Source organism: Cyanistes caeruleus, chromosome 11, assembly GCF_971803275.1.
Source record: "Cyanistes caeruleus chromosome 11, bCyaCae1.hap1.1, whole genome shotgun sequence".
Classification (NCBI taxonomy): domain Eukaryota; kingdom Metazoa; phylum Chordata; class Aves; order Passeriformes; family Paridae; genus Cyanistes; species Cyanistes caeruleus.
Window position 1 is genome coordinate 4,509,782 of NC_141711.1, and position 18,586 is coordinate 4,528,367.

Below are 18,586 nucleotides of genomic sequence, written 5' to 3' on the forward strand. Positions count from 1 at the left end.
AGAACTTGACATCCCCAAATTCTTTTCTCTCCCACAGATGTCAGAGGACAAGACAGACAAGGTAAAAATCAAAGCAGCTGAAAGTTTTGAACATGACAAGCAAAATATTTCTTGGCTGAAAAAAGGTAAGTTACTTTGAGTTATTACTTACTGTGTTCAGATATTTCTCTTTTTCTAAAAAAAAAAAGGCAGAAAATAGCCTATAGGCTTGAATATTTAGGCCTGAAATTCCTACCATAAAAATTCCATAGCTTGACTCCTGTGCAATATGTACATGCAATTTCTTTTGGTACAGAAAAGCCTAAATTACCAAATTTAAAAGTAACCTGAAAACTCATTTTTCTAATGTCCTTGCATTCCTGGGAAAGTTTAATTTGACCTGAACTATAAGTATGGATGATTGTCTTATTCTGATGAAAAATTTTTAGTAACTGAAATTGTTACTGAATTGGATTAATATTATTAATTATTATAAATAATTACTTTCTCAAGCATGAGTAAAGATCAAGCCTGAAACTTTGGATTTTGCAGTGTTTTATCTTAGAATAAAGTTACATCAGTTGTCAGCGCTTTGGATGTACAGAAACATCTGTACAACCCTCAAATGTAGAGAAGTCATACAGGACAAGTATGGGGACCTTTCAGATTTAAAAGGATGAAAAAGAAAGCCTGTTAGGTAATTAATTTGAAACAAATACCAGTATTTCAAATACTACGTTCCATTTGTTAAGCTAATTTTTTAAAAAACAAAGAAAAATTTTGAAATGTTTCCTTGTTGTTTGTACAAGTAATGAAGAAAGGTTCTTAGGATATATTTCTCACTGGAAAAAATTGATTTGCCATGTTAGAACATATCTTATTACATCTTTATGCAAATTTGTTGGTCATAGCAGAATCCCTTTATTGCATTTATTACAGACAAGTAGGATTTGAATTAAATAGAAGTTCCAAGTGTAGGCTTTCAAGATGTACAAGAGAGAAATTAAATGTCCATGGCTGGGTGCAAATTATGTTTTTTAATGAGAACAGTTGTATTCTAATCCTAAAAAAATATTTTGGGAAGACTCAACAAGTGACCTCATATTTTGAAAACACCAGCTACAGGGGTATTGGGCAAAAGGCACATTTATAGCCACTTTATGTCATCTCTAACATGTGCATCACTATTTTAAGCTCATGTCATTAGCTGTACATTAGATCTTTTAGTTATAAAGGAGTTTGCAGCAAAGAAGGCCTGAATTAATGTTCCTGCCTTGCAGCCTCCCATGTTTATGCAGCATTTGCACAGAATGAAAAACTCCCACTGGAGCACTGACCAACATGCAGAATTGCCTTGAATGGACACCCAAAGTCCTGCTTGAAAGTAAACTCTAACAACAACCCAGCAAGCAGAAACTTTGTTGTTTGAGTGTCCCAGAGTGGGATAAAGCTGAATGACTAGACAGCAAACATTCAGTTGAATTGAGTATTTATTCCATCACTAGAGAGTAGAACACAAGGTATTTGCTACTTTGCAAAGGGATATAGAAGTCTAAAGGACTTTTGTCTCTGAACAGGGTAAGACTGATGGCAGGGCCATCATATTGATATTTGAGTCTCATATTGATATTTATCCTCTGGTCCAGACCTCCTCCAGGAGCCAGGTACAGCTCAGAGCCACCTGAGCTCATTTCAATTAGTGACACTACTTCACAAGGTTTTATTTCTCCAGTTCCTAAGGAGAAACCCTATGCAGAATTTCAGGATCATTAGCAACATTTTGATTGTTCTGTGTTTGGAGGAGCTACAATCTCTCAGAAAGAGCCAAATGTTGACTATTGGCACTTCTCCTTTCCAAAGTGCCACCGAGCAGAATTGGGCCTTGAAGATCTACAGCAGCTGAGTGAATAACTGAATGTGTCTCATGAGGAAAGCAAATTTTCCTTGAAATAAGAATATGGAAATTATTTTATCTTAAATTGAAGTTTGTTTTTAAAAAAATTTGTTGTTGTTTCTTTGCTTTAAGCACTTCTGTGGTATGCACTGGGATTTTAGAATATGGTGAAACAAATTGTCTGGAGCAGAAGCTTAACTTCTATGTTTAAATGTTTTAAAAATACCTCATGTATAGATTTCAGGCATTCCAATAAACAAAGAATTGTGGAGAACAGACTTGTACTGTTTCCATCAGGCACAGTAAGAAGACTATATGTTCTTTTAGCATCCAGTGTTAAAGAAAAGTTATTTTTATTCATGGTTTTGTATTGATTATTTGTTCCTTCTAAAAGAAACAATCATGAACCACATAGTATCAGAAATAAACAACTAGGCTGTGGTTTTAGTGTCTTTCCTAAACTTTAGTTTTTCCTAATGCTTTGCAAACTAAAATCTCATGGGCTGGTTGTACAGTGGGTCAGCAGCAAAATAAAGTATCTATAAATTTTTGTTGTCTTTCAGCATTAGAAACTGTTTAATCAGGGTAGGGGGAGGGGTGTTGATCTGGCTGCCAGTTATTTATCTTCTACTTTTTCTTGGAAGGAGATAATTGAATTCTGTCTTGAATCCTCTAAGAGGAGAAATCAAAGCCTCGTTTTGAGGGAGAACTTTCCCAAAGCAAAACAGAAACTAAACTTGTCAAAAGTATTACAGAAAAACAGTAGGCTAGGCATCTAGGGTTGTGTCTTATCAGCAGGAAGAGTATAAACAGTTCAGCTCATGGCTCTGCCTCTAAATAAGTCATTTTTACTCACTGATGTGCCCTTACACCCCTGCCATGGGTGCACCAGGAAACTGCTGGCAGTTAAAGATGACAAAGGGACAAAAATGCTGCTCAAGTCAGCACAGTCTGGGACAGAAACATGTACATAATCATGGCCTTGATCTGTAATTTTTTTTTTAGAGGATAATGACAAATTTATCCTTTCCCTTTCTTTTTTGCTTGTGCTACAAGCCTTTTTCTGGTGAAGGGTCCTCTACAGCACCTGCAGAATGTAGAACTATAATGAAATAGTAATCAAAACATAAACAGGGGAGAAGAGTGTTAAATGTGTATTCTAGGTTAGCTTAGACTTTAAAAAGTTCCAAAACATCTCTATCTCTTGAGGCATTTAGCACTGAAGTCTAGATGTGGATTACATGAAAGACTCCCAGGGCTGAAAGTGAGAACAAGGATGGTGAAATGTTTACAGTCCTATTCCAACACGTCTCAGGGTAAGGAATATTTATACCAGCAATGTTTTCTGATAGTATGGAATACTCTTCAGGACTGTTTCTTTCTAAAGATCACACAACAGATGAGAAATCTTGCATCTGGACAGTATGCATACGACCATCACATAAAATCAACAAGAACCTGTGTGAATGAGCACAGGGAAAAGGCAGTTCTGCTTGTCTGACATTAACACTGATGTGAACCAAGCCAAGGAAAGCCTGGGATATAGCAGCAAAAACCAGACAAATGAGTTCCATTTTGTGTAGGAATGGACTTATTGGTGCTTTCTTCCTCCCATGGGAAGAAGATAGGAGCTGCTGGAGATGGGAGCTGGTTTCAGATGGAGATATAGAGATCCCCATGTCAGGGCTTACAAAATATCAGGGCAGAGTGAAACATGGGTTCATTAGCAAAGAAACACTTCAAAAGTTATCTGCCATGGAAAAAACTGGCGCTGGAATCTTCAGTGCATGTGTTATCCCCACTTATGCACGTTTTGCCCTAACATGCACAAAATAACATAAATGACAGTGCCTAGAATATGACATGTATAAATAGAGCCAATATAACTTGAAGATAATATTTGAGAAATGTCCTCTGCAAGGCCTTGCATCCCCACCTGCTTCATGCACTCACAAGATTCCATGGAGAGAGAGTGACAGGGAAAGTGGGAAGTGTTTAAATATAAAAAAAATAAAATAAAAAAAAAAAGAGAGATATTTAAATTAGATGTTAGGAAGAAATTCTTCCCTGTGAGGGTGGGGAGGCCCTGGCACAGGGTGCCCAGAGAAGCTGTGGCTGCCCCTGGATCCCTGGAAGTGTCCAAGGCCAGGTTGGGCAGGGCTTGGAGCAACCTGGGATAGTGGAATGTGTCCCTTCCCACGGCAGGGGATGGAACTGGATGATCTTAGAGGTCCCTTCCAAGCCAAACCATTTCATGATTCTATGATTTGATGAGCAACAAGCAGATCATCACACCCAAACAAGAAACATCTCTGGGCCCCTAACTCAACATGGCCATTAGAGGGTCCAGCAAAATCTGGAAGCTACACAAGACAATACTTTAGAAAGGCAGCACTCAAGGATGGGCAGCACCGCCAGGAACTGACTCTGGGATGGTCCCACCTTGTCCAGCACAGCCACAGCCCTGCCTCTTCCACACGGGCCAGCGGCTCCTTCACCATGGCAGTGATTTAGTGCCAGATTAGCAGCCATCTGGAGGGAAAGGAGGGAGGTCAAAGCAGAGCTAAATTCACACCAGCCTCAGCATGTGGCTTTTGGAGCTCCTTACAAACAAATCTCTTGGTATCCCTCGATGATTACAGCCATATGGATACGTGGGAGCAGGCGGGAGCTTATCTGACGGACATAAAGCTATAAAAGGTGACACTGATTTTGCACAGGGACCACAGTGGTCTGTTCACTATTTCTGCATCCATTGCAAGAGCAAGGGAAAAAAAAAAAAAAATGTTTGAGGGCCTCACACTGCCCTCCCATGGTTTCATCCCAAACTGGCCACAGCAGCCCAGGAATGCAGATCCAAGTCACAGAGAAATGAAATTTCATTTCAGGATATTTTCACACAAAGCCCTCCTGTTTTATGCTGCCCAGCTGTGTACACAAATGCCCTCCATATATAACTTCCAGTGAAAAGTTAATGAAATGGCTTCCTTGCTCTCTTGCCAAAAATATAACTGAAAGTCTAATCTCAAGACTTTCTCCAAAATAGCCCCTTTTTGCACTAAAATTCCCATAAATCAGAAACATTTTTGTCTAAAATAAGCCTGTTTTCATTGTCTTGCAAATAGTAAAAAGTCTAGCCCCAATTTCTTTAATCCACTGCTCCAGCCAGCAGATTTTCGCTGTAGGGTGAAATTCAGCCCAGTACTGAGGGTCACTGAAAGGTCAGCACTTAAACCATAAAATAAGGCTTAAGTGGTAAATAGAGCCTCTGTTCAGGATTATATTTCACCCCTTAAAAGGACTACATTTCATATGAAAAGAGAGATTTACTTATATCATAGACCTGGCTGTAGTGACATTATTCAAATAATACCTTATTCCAGTATTAATCCCATTGGGTGAGACTGGGCCACAATTCTGATACATCCCAACACAGGAGCAGATTATTCCTGACTTCACCAAAACTTCCCACAGCCTGGTCCTGGGATAAGAGGAAAACCTTTCTATAGGGCGGCACTCAAAAATGCCTTTTTCCAAAAACACTCCTATCCCATTTACCCAGGACTAGGAGGCATCAATAAAGTGGGAAGGACACAGTGCCACGAGACTGGTATTGCAGAAGGAGAATTGTCCTGGAGACACTCAAGGAGTTTCTAAGTTTTTACAACCTTCCAGTTTTATCCCTGGTTTGGGAGGACCAGAGTAAAAGCACAAATCTTGTACTTTTGCTGAGACTATTCTCAGCAGAGTGTTTTGATCTGACTTGCATCCCTTCATTTAGGGAGTTAAATGGCATTTTTAGAATTTCTTCCTAAAATTTCACAAGCCACTGAATAGAATTTTACATACAAGCTTGGACACTTGTTTCCTGAATTTTGCTGACTTGGGTCCAGAAGCTTTTTTCACTCTCTTCTTTCAGCCTGAATTAAGTCATTGCATTGAAAAGCTTTATAGAAGACTGATAGCAAAGAAAGGCTTCTCAGTTTCATGTAACAGAAAATGCCAAATGCTTCTCAGATGAATATTCTAATCCAAGCAGACTGTTTCCAGATAAGAACACCACACACACAAAAAAAGAGCGTATTTAAAAACTGATGACAAGGATCCCAGGGGGCTCAAATTCCTGGAAGATGCCTTGTCAGCTTCAGGACTATGACCAAATGAATTAATGAAGACAACCCTTCCTTTAAGTTGTAAAACAGCAGATTTAAAGACTCTTCCAATGGAGAGGGAGTATATGAAAATCTGCAATGGTCCCAGCTCACCACTCCTAATTACAGTGTTATAAACTGAGGGGTCCTTGACCTTTGAGCTGGAAGATCCCTGAAGATGTAAGACTTTGTATGTACAGTAAAAACAGGGGTACTTCTCTGGGTGACACTGGTAAAGTTTTAAAGGTCTAAAGTCATGCTCCTGTGGATATCCTGGATATCTATTATAAAAATATGTGTGAATGTTTATTTAGGTTTGATTGCCTGAAGTAAATTTGTTCTATAAAGGAAAGGTTTATATCATTCAGCTGCTGGTCCTGGGGAGGACCTGAATGTATTGTTCCATTCACTACTGGAAGTCTTCCAGACCAATTCTATTCTTTGCTGTACTTGGGCAAAATATTCAGAATTTCGCCCATCATTGTCAGTAGAACAAAACATGAAATAACACTACAGACACTCTTTAGTTGTTGAGTATCTCAGCAACATAAACATTAAAGCAGAACCCTCATGCCCAAGTACCTTCATAGCCCTTCCTACTTAAGATGGCAAACTGGTGCATGGAAAATCTTAGCCTAGGGGTCAGTGTCAAATAGATGAATAATTCCATTAAAGCAACAGAGCTGCACTGGCTTGCAAAAATTCTGATTTGTTCCAATATGTTTAAGAATAGATACCAGTAATCATCCCAGGGCACCACTGCAGCAGGAGGAACAAAGCCATGGCTCATTTTACCACCTCAGTTCATAAAGGAAAGGGTCAAATGCCAAACTGGTCTGCTAGATCTGAGACAGTGCAAGCCCATAACAACAAAACAACAAAAACTATGCTGGCCTGATTTATTCGGAGTTAGAAGGCGGAATGATCATGGATTATTCAGAGCCTGTTTTGAGGAAGTGTTTTATAGGCCTGGGAGGGGTATGTGGAGTCAAACTGACAGTCACAGTCATACAGAGGTAGCAAAATCTTTTATTATTGGAGCAGCTGAATGAAATATTCAGATTAAATATAATTAGGTTATGAAAAAAAAAATAGACCTCCCCTCATCTGACTGAAGATTTCCAATCATTCTCTAAAATACAACTGCCTCCAAGTACCCAAGACAAAATACTGTGTGGATGGGCTAAAGACTGGGCACGCTGGTGGCCTATTGCTTTTGGAAGATATTACAGGAAAAAAATCAGAAGTGAAATTAGTTTAAACATTTCTTGTTAGCTGAGATTCAACAAAATTATTTTCCATCTTGTCCTAGTTTAAATAGATGTGACTATTTTTTAAATAAGTATTTAGAACTAAGTCCAAATGGAAAGAGACATTAAAAGTGACTGTTTTAAATGACCAGTAATAAAATCCTGGACACAAGCCCCTCTCAGAACAGCTTGGTGATTAGATCTGTGACTTCAGATCTGGGCTCAGAGCACATGAACATATGAGAGTACTCAGATTCACTCCTTCCAGAAGACTTTCATCCCCAGCAATCAGATACTCTGTGTAATATCGTGGTTTGAAGGTTCCCAAGTGGCTCTGTCTGGGCTGGCCCCTTAAAGCTCATTGCTCCAGAGAGAGGGAAGGACACCTGAGTGAAGGACAGGAGATGGGCTCCTGTCAGGGAGAGCATTCAGCCATCAGTAAAAAGTGGAAAATCTTTAAGATTCAACAGGCTATCCAACTTTAATTCCTTGTTTCCTCACCTATCCCCTCAGCTTAGTGATCTCAGGTGTCTGACCCTCTGCATGGATGGAGCTGAACCAGGGAGTCTGCTGCCTGCTGGACAGAAGGGCTCATGCAAAAATGAGGTGCTGAAGCCCTCAGTGTCAGCTGAGTTCCTTAACTCCAACTATTCCTGAAATTCATCTCTTTGAAGAGAATTGCACAAGGCCTCTTTACCCCCTAAGTGATATTTCAGTGTTGCAGAGATCTTTGTTATTCCCCTAAACTAAATTAATTTTTATTTTATAGGAGTCAAACAGTCTCTTAGGGTCTCTTGATTATATAGTCTCATTCTAATTTCAGTCTTTAATCTGAATAAACACATTAGAAAAACACAGACACAATTAACTTAATCATAAATTCAGATGGATTGTTTATTATCTGTCTACTTAATGTGCTTATGATTGCAGCAGTTAAACATGATAATGTTGTCTTCTCTCACATATAAATGAATACACACAGCACAGAAATATCCCCAGGAAGAAAAACTTCTTCCTGAATACATCAGTGGGCTCCAGATACAGAGAAGTAGATGCACCACTCACTGCAGTGCTCTGCAGAAAAACAAACATTGCCATGATATTGTTGAGACATGAGAGAACTGATTACTGACAGATTATGTTCCCCTTGCTGAAATATGTCTGCAAACTGCTTCAAATGAAGAAGATGCTACTGCAGCAGAGATGCAACTAGGAACACTCTGCCTATATTTTTGCACCTGCAATTTAAAGGAAGTGTAGATTTTGGGCAAATAGGACTGCTTGAGTTCTTCAGGGTAAGATACAGGTCAATTCAGTATCTTCCAACTGAAGAAAACTCAAATATCAGACTTAGAGAACTTTCTGCTTTGTGATTTCTGTAAATATAGTTGTCTTAAATAGAAGATAAACCCTTTTAGCACCAAAAATTGTGTTTAGTTACATGCCCATGGCAACTAAAACTTGTGCCAAAATGCTTTCATGTATCCACAAATGCTTGGATGCCAGAATTTAAATTGGAATATGATTCTTCCTGTTCCTAGAGCATATTGAATATGAATAATTATTTCAAGCATGCATCCAAGTTAAGTTGGTGATTATTACTCAGACTTCTCTGTCACAAGACTAGTTTTTTAATAACCACACAGAATACCATGATGAAGTTTAATTTGCCTTCAGAATATTTAAGTTTTAACTAAACTTAAAATGCACTACACTTTTCCCCTCAAACAAGAAACACTGAAAAGTACCCACTATGAAAGTTCATGGGCAAAGGGGAAGAAGAGGGGAGATAAAAGAATGGAAACTCAAAAGTCAATTCAAGTCTCTTCAGTTTCACTTTCTCAACAGTTTCCCTCATCTATAAATATGAAAAAAATTAATTTCCTTATTAAAAGCAAAAGAAGTTGTAGGTTAATTTTGAAGCTCAGAAGTCCATGCTTATATTCCAGGAGTGGGTAAAACAATATAAGAGATGATGAGATATGGGGAAGAAAGCCAAGAGAATCATAGGAAAAAGCAATTATGGCCCCTGGTAGTCATTCTGGCTAGATGACGTGGTGACCAAATTTATTGTCAGCAGATATTTTAAGTGCTTACTATTTAAAAAATACTATTGCTATTATAAAACAAAGCATATAAAATCTAGCATAAAGTACTTGAACTATATTCAATTCAGCTTCCAGCTAAGCAATCTTTTCTTTTATTTTCCAAGTTTATTTATGATTTAAATAAATAAATAGCCCATGAGCTTTAGGGAGATATTCACTTCACACTCTTGGTCTCCCAACTTTATGATCAGCCCTGTTCCATCAGAAATGGTAACCATGAGCAAAGAAATTCCAAACAGCAGTGGAAGCTTCCCCAGCTCTGCCTTGGAGGGAATCACCAATACTTGTAGAAGGATAGTACAGCCCCCATGCCTTGAAATTTTTCATGAAAAATAAATAAAATGTAAAAACTCAGCAGTGGTTTTTACAGTATGACACAGCAGTATTACTTGCATTAGGCCAATTTACCACTTATGATAGCAGTAATAGCACTAAAAGCCAATAAAAGCGGTCTGTTCGTTCAGAGATTGGCTTTTATGGCTTATTCTAAATATTATCAAGTGAATCAAAAGCTGTCATTATAGTGTCTAAAAAGCCTTCGTACCTTGTAAGCAAACAGTGAGACTTTGACAAATAATCATTAATATGCCTGTGTGAGACCAGGGCTAAAAGAGAAAGAAACAGGAAAACCCAATATTTCACTTTACATAAATCATTAAGATCATTACAGTTAAATTCCACACAGAATAAAACAGATTTATATGTAAAATGCCATAGTTTTCCCAAGTTGTTTTTTTTTTTATCTCTGTACATTTTCATAAAACAAGAACTTGTCAGAACACTGAGCAATGGATGATTGGACTACAACGATGCATCGTCATCAGCCCTGGGAGAACAAATGATACACGTGTCTAGGCAGTGTCCTTTGGGCCACATCTAACCTAATCTTCCCTCCACTCTCATCCTGCCTGCCAAAAATTTCTTCTCCATGTTCTGCTGATGAACCTTACAGGGGTGGTCTCTCAAGGTCACACCTCCCATGGCCAGATATCCCTGCTGGCTGCCTCTGTAACGCCCTCAATCCTTATTGAATCCCCCTGGGCAGGCATTGCCTGAGCTACCTAGAGACAGGGAGGGAGATGGGCAAGGTGGAAACACAGCAGGAGCTTCAGGACATCACATGTGGGAAGGGTAAGCACAGCACCACATAGGAGTGTAGGTATCAGAAAAGCTGGGCATGGATTTGTACAAGAGTGTGACTATATAGTCCAGACTTTTCTCAATTAAACAAAAGCTGTTACTACAGAAACAAGTTAAACTAATAACTAGTGTTAAGAAAATGACTGTAAAACCTTAGCTGTGCACACACCACCTGCCTCTTCTGCCCACAGAATGATTTTTCAGTGCAATGGCAGCAAGAGCATTTGGGAGCCCCAGTTATGCTGAGCACCTTACGAGGAGCTGCCCTTAGATCTGCAGGACACAGCACTTCCTCAGCCTCCCCTCAGCCCCCAGTCAACCCTCAGTGACCTCTTAACTACTCTGGCAAACATCCAGGCTCTGAGAATGAGACCATGGCCAAGAGCCTGGAACAAACTAAAAGCCCTGGGCTAGGCATGGCCACCTATCATGTGTGGCTTGGGCAGCTGGCTCAAGCACTCCTGCTCCCACAGGTAGTGCTGTGCCTCTGGGAGGTTTTTTGCCCACTCTATTTACAGTTTTGGGGGTCCCCAGGGATGGCCAGCTGGCATTGACTGTGTTATGTGATCCCCCATCCAGCTGCATGGAGCACATGGACAGGCAGGAACATGTGGTGCTGCTCTGACAGGGGAATTATCCCCCCAACACGGCCCTTCAACAGCCACGTGTGTTTTGCAAGCAATTTATGAGAGCAGAAAACCAACAGACCTCCCATTCCAAGCTTCCAATTTCTTTAGCTGGGTTTGTTGGGGTTTTTTTTTCCCCCATGAAGAACTTTCCAGAAACACTACATTAAGAGTGAGTTAGAAAGATCCCAGGTAAAAACTGGTACTCCAGGTTTTGCCAAAGGCATCCTAAACCGTGGTTGGAAACCTGTTAGGATTTACTACCCACTTGTGTTTATTCAAGAAGCAGTGTATTATATCCTTTAAATCTACACCAAGGAGAGCTGCTTCCCTAAAAAAAAACCCACCCACTGAATTATGGGTTTGATTGTTTCAACTCAAAAAGCAAAAAAACCCAAAAAACCAACAGATAAGAGCTGCTTATCTACTTAGAGTCATAGAATATTTTGGAATGGAAGTGACCTTAAAAAGACCATCTTGCTCCCACCCCCTGCTATGGGCACAACCAAACAAAGATGAAAGGACTTTGGTCCATCTGAACCTCATCTTTCAGGCAGAGTCCAGCAGCTACCAAGGTCCCTCCCAGACCCAAAACACAAGTTAAACATCTGCTTTCCTGTGCCCATGCTTAGATAATTTAACAGAGTATCAGCCATGAAGACCTAGAGAACAGAAGATGGTCACTGAAATTAATAATGTCAGTCTTCCCCTTCTAGTACTCGGCAGTGCTGATTTCAGTCTCCAGCACTCTCATAAAATGAGAGAAAAATATTTCTCAAAGATTTGAGTGGTTTGGTCTGTTTGGTTTTCAGTCCATGGGTCTGCAATGCATGTATTCATCACACACAGTTTTCCTCTATTATTTTTCCCAAGGCTTCAATCCCCCCATACTTTAGCCCCACCTTCATTTCTGTCACACTCAGGTTCTCTATTACTGCTGAAGAAAATCAGAGCACAGGACACTGCAGGTTGCTGTGCAACCCAAAACAACCCATGCACACGCTGACAAAATGAAAACATCAGATATGGTTCTTTAGGCCAAGATTTCAAGAGCAAAGTCACCAGAATTATTCATATGCCTGAAGTTAGGCTTGTGCTTAGGCTGAATCTGCTTCTGATAGGAGATGAAGAATGCCTTGGTTTTGATTAGAGGCCACATCTTGGCTATAGTGTTGCTCTGTTTCTAATTGTTGGTATAGTCAAGAAACTCTATCCTTCCACTTGAGACCACCTGGAAAAATACATTCCCCACCCCACCCCCCTAAACTTCTCCCACGAGCCCAAAACTTGGCATTAATATAATACATATTTTCCATTTTCCCCCCACTAATGAGATGCATTGATATTTTTACCTGTTTGTACTCTATTTTGTTAATAGGAAAAGTCTCAAACACAGTGAAGTAATGGGATATGGGATTATATATTTATTAATCTCAAGAGCACTGTGTAGCCCATACCAATGAGTTACAAGCAAACTGGCAGCACAGGGTTTGAGTTCTGGCAGGGGAACTCCTCTAAGCCTTGCCTGTTTAAAACTTTGTGCTGAGCTAGAGCTGCAACTGGGATGCAAACAGGCTGCACTGACCCCTCTGCCCTGGGTCAGTCATGTCTCAGCCAGGGTGGCCAGGTGGCCAAGGAGATGCACTTTGAGCAGCTGATCATTGTGGTTTGCTGCATAATATAGAGAACATTGTTATATGCAGAGAAAACAGAAGGAAAATGTTAGTTGTGGTGTGTTTCCATTGACAGAAAAAAGCTCTTTCCACCCTTGGAGACTGTGTTTATATGCAGTGATGTCTAAAGCTATCTGTATGTGAGTTTACACCAGATGCTGCAGTCAAATACACCCTCCACCTTCTCTCCTGCCTCAGTGGGTCAGCCTAGAATTCTCACTTTGGTGGTTTTTACAGAATTAAAGACTTTTTTTTGCACAACTGAGAGACTGCCACTTGAAGATGAAACCTGATTCACCTCCCAATGGAAAATTAGAGGAAGTTTGATTTTAGATGGATTTAGATATATTTGCCCCCTGTAATATTCAAGTTTGTGTGCAGCAAGAAAAGGAAATAAAAACTAATGGAAAGAGACATTTCCTCTAGGATCAAAGCTGAATTCTTCCTAGAATGCATTCCCAGACTTTACTCAGGAGAAACAGTTGTGAGGTCAAATGATTCACAAAGTCCAGCTCTGCTCAGGCACCTTGTTTTCCCTTATGAGGTAAAAAACTTGACAAATTTTTGCTTTTCTTTTGAGGATCTCAAATCCTTTTCAGCACTTAACCACTACAGCAGCCTATTTCCTCCATGAAGGTGATTAATAGGAGTGGAGGTGAAGCAATTACTTAGAAGTATGATTGCTTTAGGTATATGTAATACTTAGATATCCTAAATATTCAACTTTATGGGTAGCTGAGACCCTTGACTACAGTTTACAGTGCCCAGCATCTCTTGATGAAGATGAACTCTGCATGTAACCACGAAATAAACAGAAATAATTTTAGCACCCTAAATAAATAGCTGTAGATGAGGTAAAAATCACATGAATGAGAGAAATAAGCCTTAATAAAAATGCCAGCACCCAATTGTTATAATCTGGCTTTGCCTGATTCTCAGACTAATTTTCTGTTATTTGTTTTATCATGTTAAAAAATAAAATGAAATGAAAAAATAAAAAAAAGTGGCAACATCCACTTTCCTGGCCTGTGATAACCTTGTTTGTGCAATACCAGCCTGTTCAAAATACTACATTTCATTTTATCAGCTCTGAACTGAAGCCCTAGAATTGGTTTTAAAACTAAACTTTCACTCCAGAAAATAAACATTTTTGAGGCAGATGCTCACAGCTTTGTACATAAATTTTAAGAAGTCTCACTCCAGGTCTGGTCACTCTGACCTCCTTCTCCCATCAGTGTCCCCACTGGAATGCAGATTTTGTTAAAAATTAGATCTGAATCTTGGAAGTGCCTCCATATCCTGGATTCCCTTGGACTGCCAGGGCAGAGACAGCAGTCACCAATAGCCTGGTACAACACTGGAGTTGTTGGCATGGCTCTTGCCTTGGAATGTATGTAAATTTACACGACAGTTATTTAAGCAGCTGATTTTAAACTGCTTTCTTCATCTACATTGCCCATAACATACATTATAAAATCCTTATTTTCACTATGGTGAAGACTGCCTAAACTCCAGCTGGATAAAGACTATATTTGCTTTGTCTAAACAGTGCAAGCTCTCCCATATTCAATGACTACTGGAATTATTGTGTGATCTTTTCAGCTCCTAATGCATATTAATTTGTAATATACAAAACCCTTCAATAAATAATTGTGCAGACTGAATAAAAAAGCAATTTAAACTTTTTCCCCCCCCTAACTAGAGACACTTTTTACAAATAGTTCTTTTAAGTAGTCTTAATAGTATCTCTTTAATATTGCCATTAAAATTCACCAGAGTTCAAGAGCAGAGCAAATTTACATCTGTTAAAATAATGGAATTGACACTGATATTACATCATTGCTATTTTAAATAATCATTCTTCATAATTCTAACCTACTTGCTTTAAGTTGCAAATAAAGGGCTTGTTCCTACTTTCATCAAAGTCGATGGCAAAACTGCCTTTGGCTTTCAGGGAGCAGCACCTAGATTTAGAGACAGGGCTCTCTGCTGATGTGTTGGGGTTTGACTGCATTCCCTAATGCAGCAAAGAATAAATCCCTCTGAAAGAAAAATTACTGAGGAGGCTTCTGTGAGCTCCAGACAGAGAGGATAATTGCACTGGGCTAGCCTGTTCCCAAAAATCACTGAGCTCCATAGACTACTCTGAATTCCAAGGCAGTTACAGTTCTTTTGCTTGTTTTCATAAGAAAGCAACATTTATATAGGTGTTTTTTGACATTTTAGTGCAATTTTGTGGTTTTCCTTCCTTAAAATTTTGGGAGAGATTGTTTGAAAAGAAGCATAGTGACAACCCTCACAAATTCACCTTCTCCTGGGAGAATATTAGAACTTTCACTGAAATTATGTAAGTGTTCTATGAACAATTCAAACTGAACCTAAAGGAATTAAAAATACACACCATGCACAACTGGAAAGCCACCTAGATGGTGAATCAATGTAGCTCTTTCCCTGATGACAGCAGAAAATGAAGCAAGGATTTTTCAGACATATAGAGGATAAAGGCTATAGCTGACACTATTTAAAACTGGTGAAAAACTAGGCTTTTCATTATCCATTTAGCACTCAAGTGAACACAGTTTTATACCCGACTTTACCTGAGCTGCTTTTGTGTTCTTCAGAAAAAATAAATCTGTGTCCACATTGCAGCTTATCATCTGTAAAATCACCATAATTCAGCTGTCTATGCAGACCTCAAGTTTTCAGGGACAGAAACGTTTCACCTGTGTCTGCACTGAGCATTTAGTGTGACAGATTTCTGGCCATGGCAGAAATCACCAGTCACTTGAAGAACTTTGTGCTAATGCACCACTGAAATATGCTGAACATTTACAGGACAATAACCACCAGCTGAGCCTTAACCATAATTTTGCACTGCAGTAACGGGGCTGTTACATGTTATCTGGGAAGCAGAGAACTTTATTAGCACTGTCATAAAAGCTAAGGCAGAATCAACCCCTTGTCCTAGCACCACTGACACTGCCTATTATAAATAAGACATCCATCAAGCATACTTAGACCCTAACTGAAATGGCAATTGCCTTGGGTGTCTTTAAGGGTAATTTGATATTAAAGAAAACCACATGAGAGAACAAAATGTGACCCTTTACTGAGAAGAAAAGCACAAGTAAGCAGCACCACCAAGACCAGGAGGAAACAAATTATTCCAGAAATACCAAGTTTTGAAGAATCTGCAGTGCTGGCTTCTTTACTCCACTTGGAATTACTTACCCATTTTATAAGTTTCCACTTTCACAGTAGGACACCTGCCCTTATGCTTATTTGGGGAAAAGAATGAACATAGCCTGAATGTTAGGGAAATATTTTCCAAGCAAGGATGATTAGGCAATGCTCTGCCCTAGGAAGTGTTTCAGGCACTGTCACTTAATGATGCTTAAGGAGAAATGAGAGGGAAAACACCTAAGGGATTAGCCCACAGAGACTTTGATGTCATGAAGTCTGGGTCTAGCTGAACTGAGATCTGCACGACCTGTAATTCTTTTTGGCAGCATTCCTCAGCTTTCAAATATTCCATCATTCCCCCATGCTGGTGGCCATAACACAAGATGATGCCTGGTGCAACCCAGCCTTCAGGATAGTCCTGAACCACGCAGCAAACCAGGGAAAGGCAAACCAAATACGTTACAAATGTGGCTTTTTGAAGAAACTTACTTACTTTGTGACTTTCCAATCACACTAATAGGAGGAAACATACACCTGACATGAAAGACCAGCTGTTGCCACAATTCTTCACCACTGTAGGAAGGAGGAATATCCAGATATGCCTATCCCTATTTAATTAAGCCTACATTATACAGACTATTTTTGTATTGTAAATGTACATTCTGGATTCTTCACTCCAACACTATTCTCTTCCAACACTGAAACCTGCTTATCTGAAGAATTCACGTAGCTGCAAAAAATTTCATTGGAAGAAATATGTTCTCATGTCATCTATTTTTGGCTTTCCATGCTGTGACAACAGAGGCTGGCCTGGTGTTTCTATATCTGAAGATTTCTCAGGTAGCAGAAGAGCTGCCGCAGATTGCCTGGCACCTGCTTGAGGATGAGGTGAACAGAAAGCAAAGCAAAAGTATTTTTATTTCATCAAGAACGTTTTGGCCAAGCCATATTTGTAGAAGATAAAAACTGAGGAAGGTGTAAACCGATGGGGAATGTAATCTTTTAATATTTTGGGAGGATGAAACGATGAAATCAGAGTTCATAACTAGAGCAGGTTTAAGATGCAGTGGAACAAAAGTGGCAGGTGCTGGGGAGAAATATCTTTTTCAGGGCAAGTGTTTTCAAGATCTGAGAGTTACATTTTGGTAATTCTAATCTTTAAACAAAATAATTTCTGAGAAGGCAATATAAAAAATATGGAGCACAAATGGCAATAGAAACCTATTGCAAGTATGAAACATTAGCAACAATCCTGTGATTGCTGAGTTAGGAAAAAAAAATCCAGTGTACTTAGATACATTGTCTTTCACTAATATACTTTGTGAAGATCTGACTTTTTTTAATAGAGCAGCTATTAAGAGAAACTAATTATGATTTTATTTTTAAAGGCTTGGATTTACTCTTACATGTATCATTCTAACTCAGGAGAAAGGCCATTCAAGCAAATGAGATGAGGTTGGTGTGAGCGAGTTTAAATGATCACACAAAGGCCTCAACATATTTATGGATAGAATGAGTCATTCCTGTTCTGGTTGGATGATTGCATCAGTGGAGAATTAGTCTATCATCATGCAGGGCCTGAGCCTCCTTTCTCTTACATCACCATACATCAGGATACACTGGGTGAAGCTGGTATTTCAGTGGCCTAAAACCAACAAGTTGGTAGAACTGAGCCCACAGCCCCAGTTCCACACAGCATTTGTGCACTGACTCAAAAGAAGCTGCCCCATCAAAATCAGGAGATCATCTGGTCTTCCTTCTAGGCATCCTGTTTACCTAAAGTAACTTATCAAAATTTAGTAAGTCTTGTTTCTCCTTTAAAAAAACTGTGGTCAAAGAACATTCTTTTTCTAGCAACACATTCAAAAAAATTAGCTTTTCTTCCATCAGTCTACAGCAACATGTCTACAAAGGAGGCATTAAATAGATTACACAACTTGAACTACTCAGACTCCTTTTTACACTAAACGCAGATCTGTGAGACATCTTCAGCAATCCAAGTCCTGGAGTATTTTGCAATGATTTTTGGGGAAACAACTATGCCAGAACCAGCAGGATTTTTGCCATTTTAGGCACACACCAGGTTTGGTGGTGCTAGAACAATATGTGATCCATTTGTCTTATCTCTAAGAACAAGCAATGCCAGCTATTCAAGAAGCCAGATCACAAAGTGCTGTGGTGGGCTGCTGTGACTATCTAGAATAGATTATGAGAGAAAGAAATGGCTGGAACATCTCCAGCAACTGTTGGAGTTCCCAAAAAGTTTTTTCCCCTCACAGTGATGACTTTAAGGCTAATTAGAGGCAGAAAACCAAAAGGGCAAATTCCCCAGACACCAGGTGTTTACTGGAAAAATCTCTTCCCCAGCCAGACACCATCCCTGCTCTCAATGGTTTCCATGAGCTTCTCCCCTACCAGACAGGAGGTGTTCTGCCTCCTGTCTGTGCACTTCTCACTTTGGAGAATTGGGAAGGCTTAAAATCACCTCCAAGGTGGAGAAAACCAAGTGTAGATGTTGCTTGGATCCATCTCAGCAGCCCCAGGAGCTGGCTGAGACCCAGAGTGAGGTTCTTCATGCTGCA

The 18,586-nt window shown here is 39.5% G+C and overlaps 1 protein-coding gene across 1 annotated transcript in view; it reads left to right on the forward strand.

Annotated features, from left to right (window-relative positions):
• MDFIC2 (MyoD family inhibitor domain containing 2) overlaps window positions 1-18,586 on the forward strand; it is a 43,059-nt gene that overhangs the window by 911 nt on the left and 23,562 nt on the right. Inside the window, exon 2 of the mRNA XM_023935131.2 lies at window positions 38-125. Coding sequence (XP_023790899.2) covers window positions 38-125 — 88 coding nt within the window. The remainder of the gene's footprint in view (window positions 1-37; window positions 126-18,586) is intronic.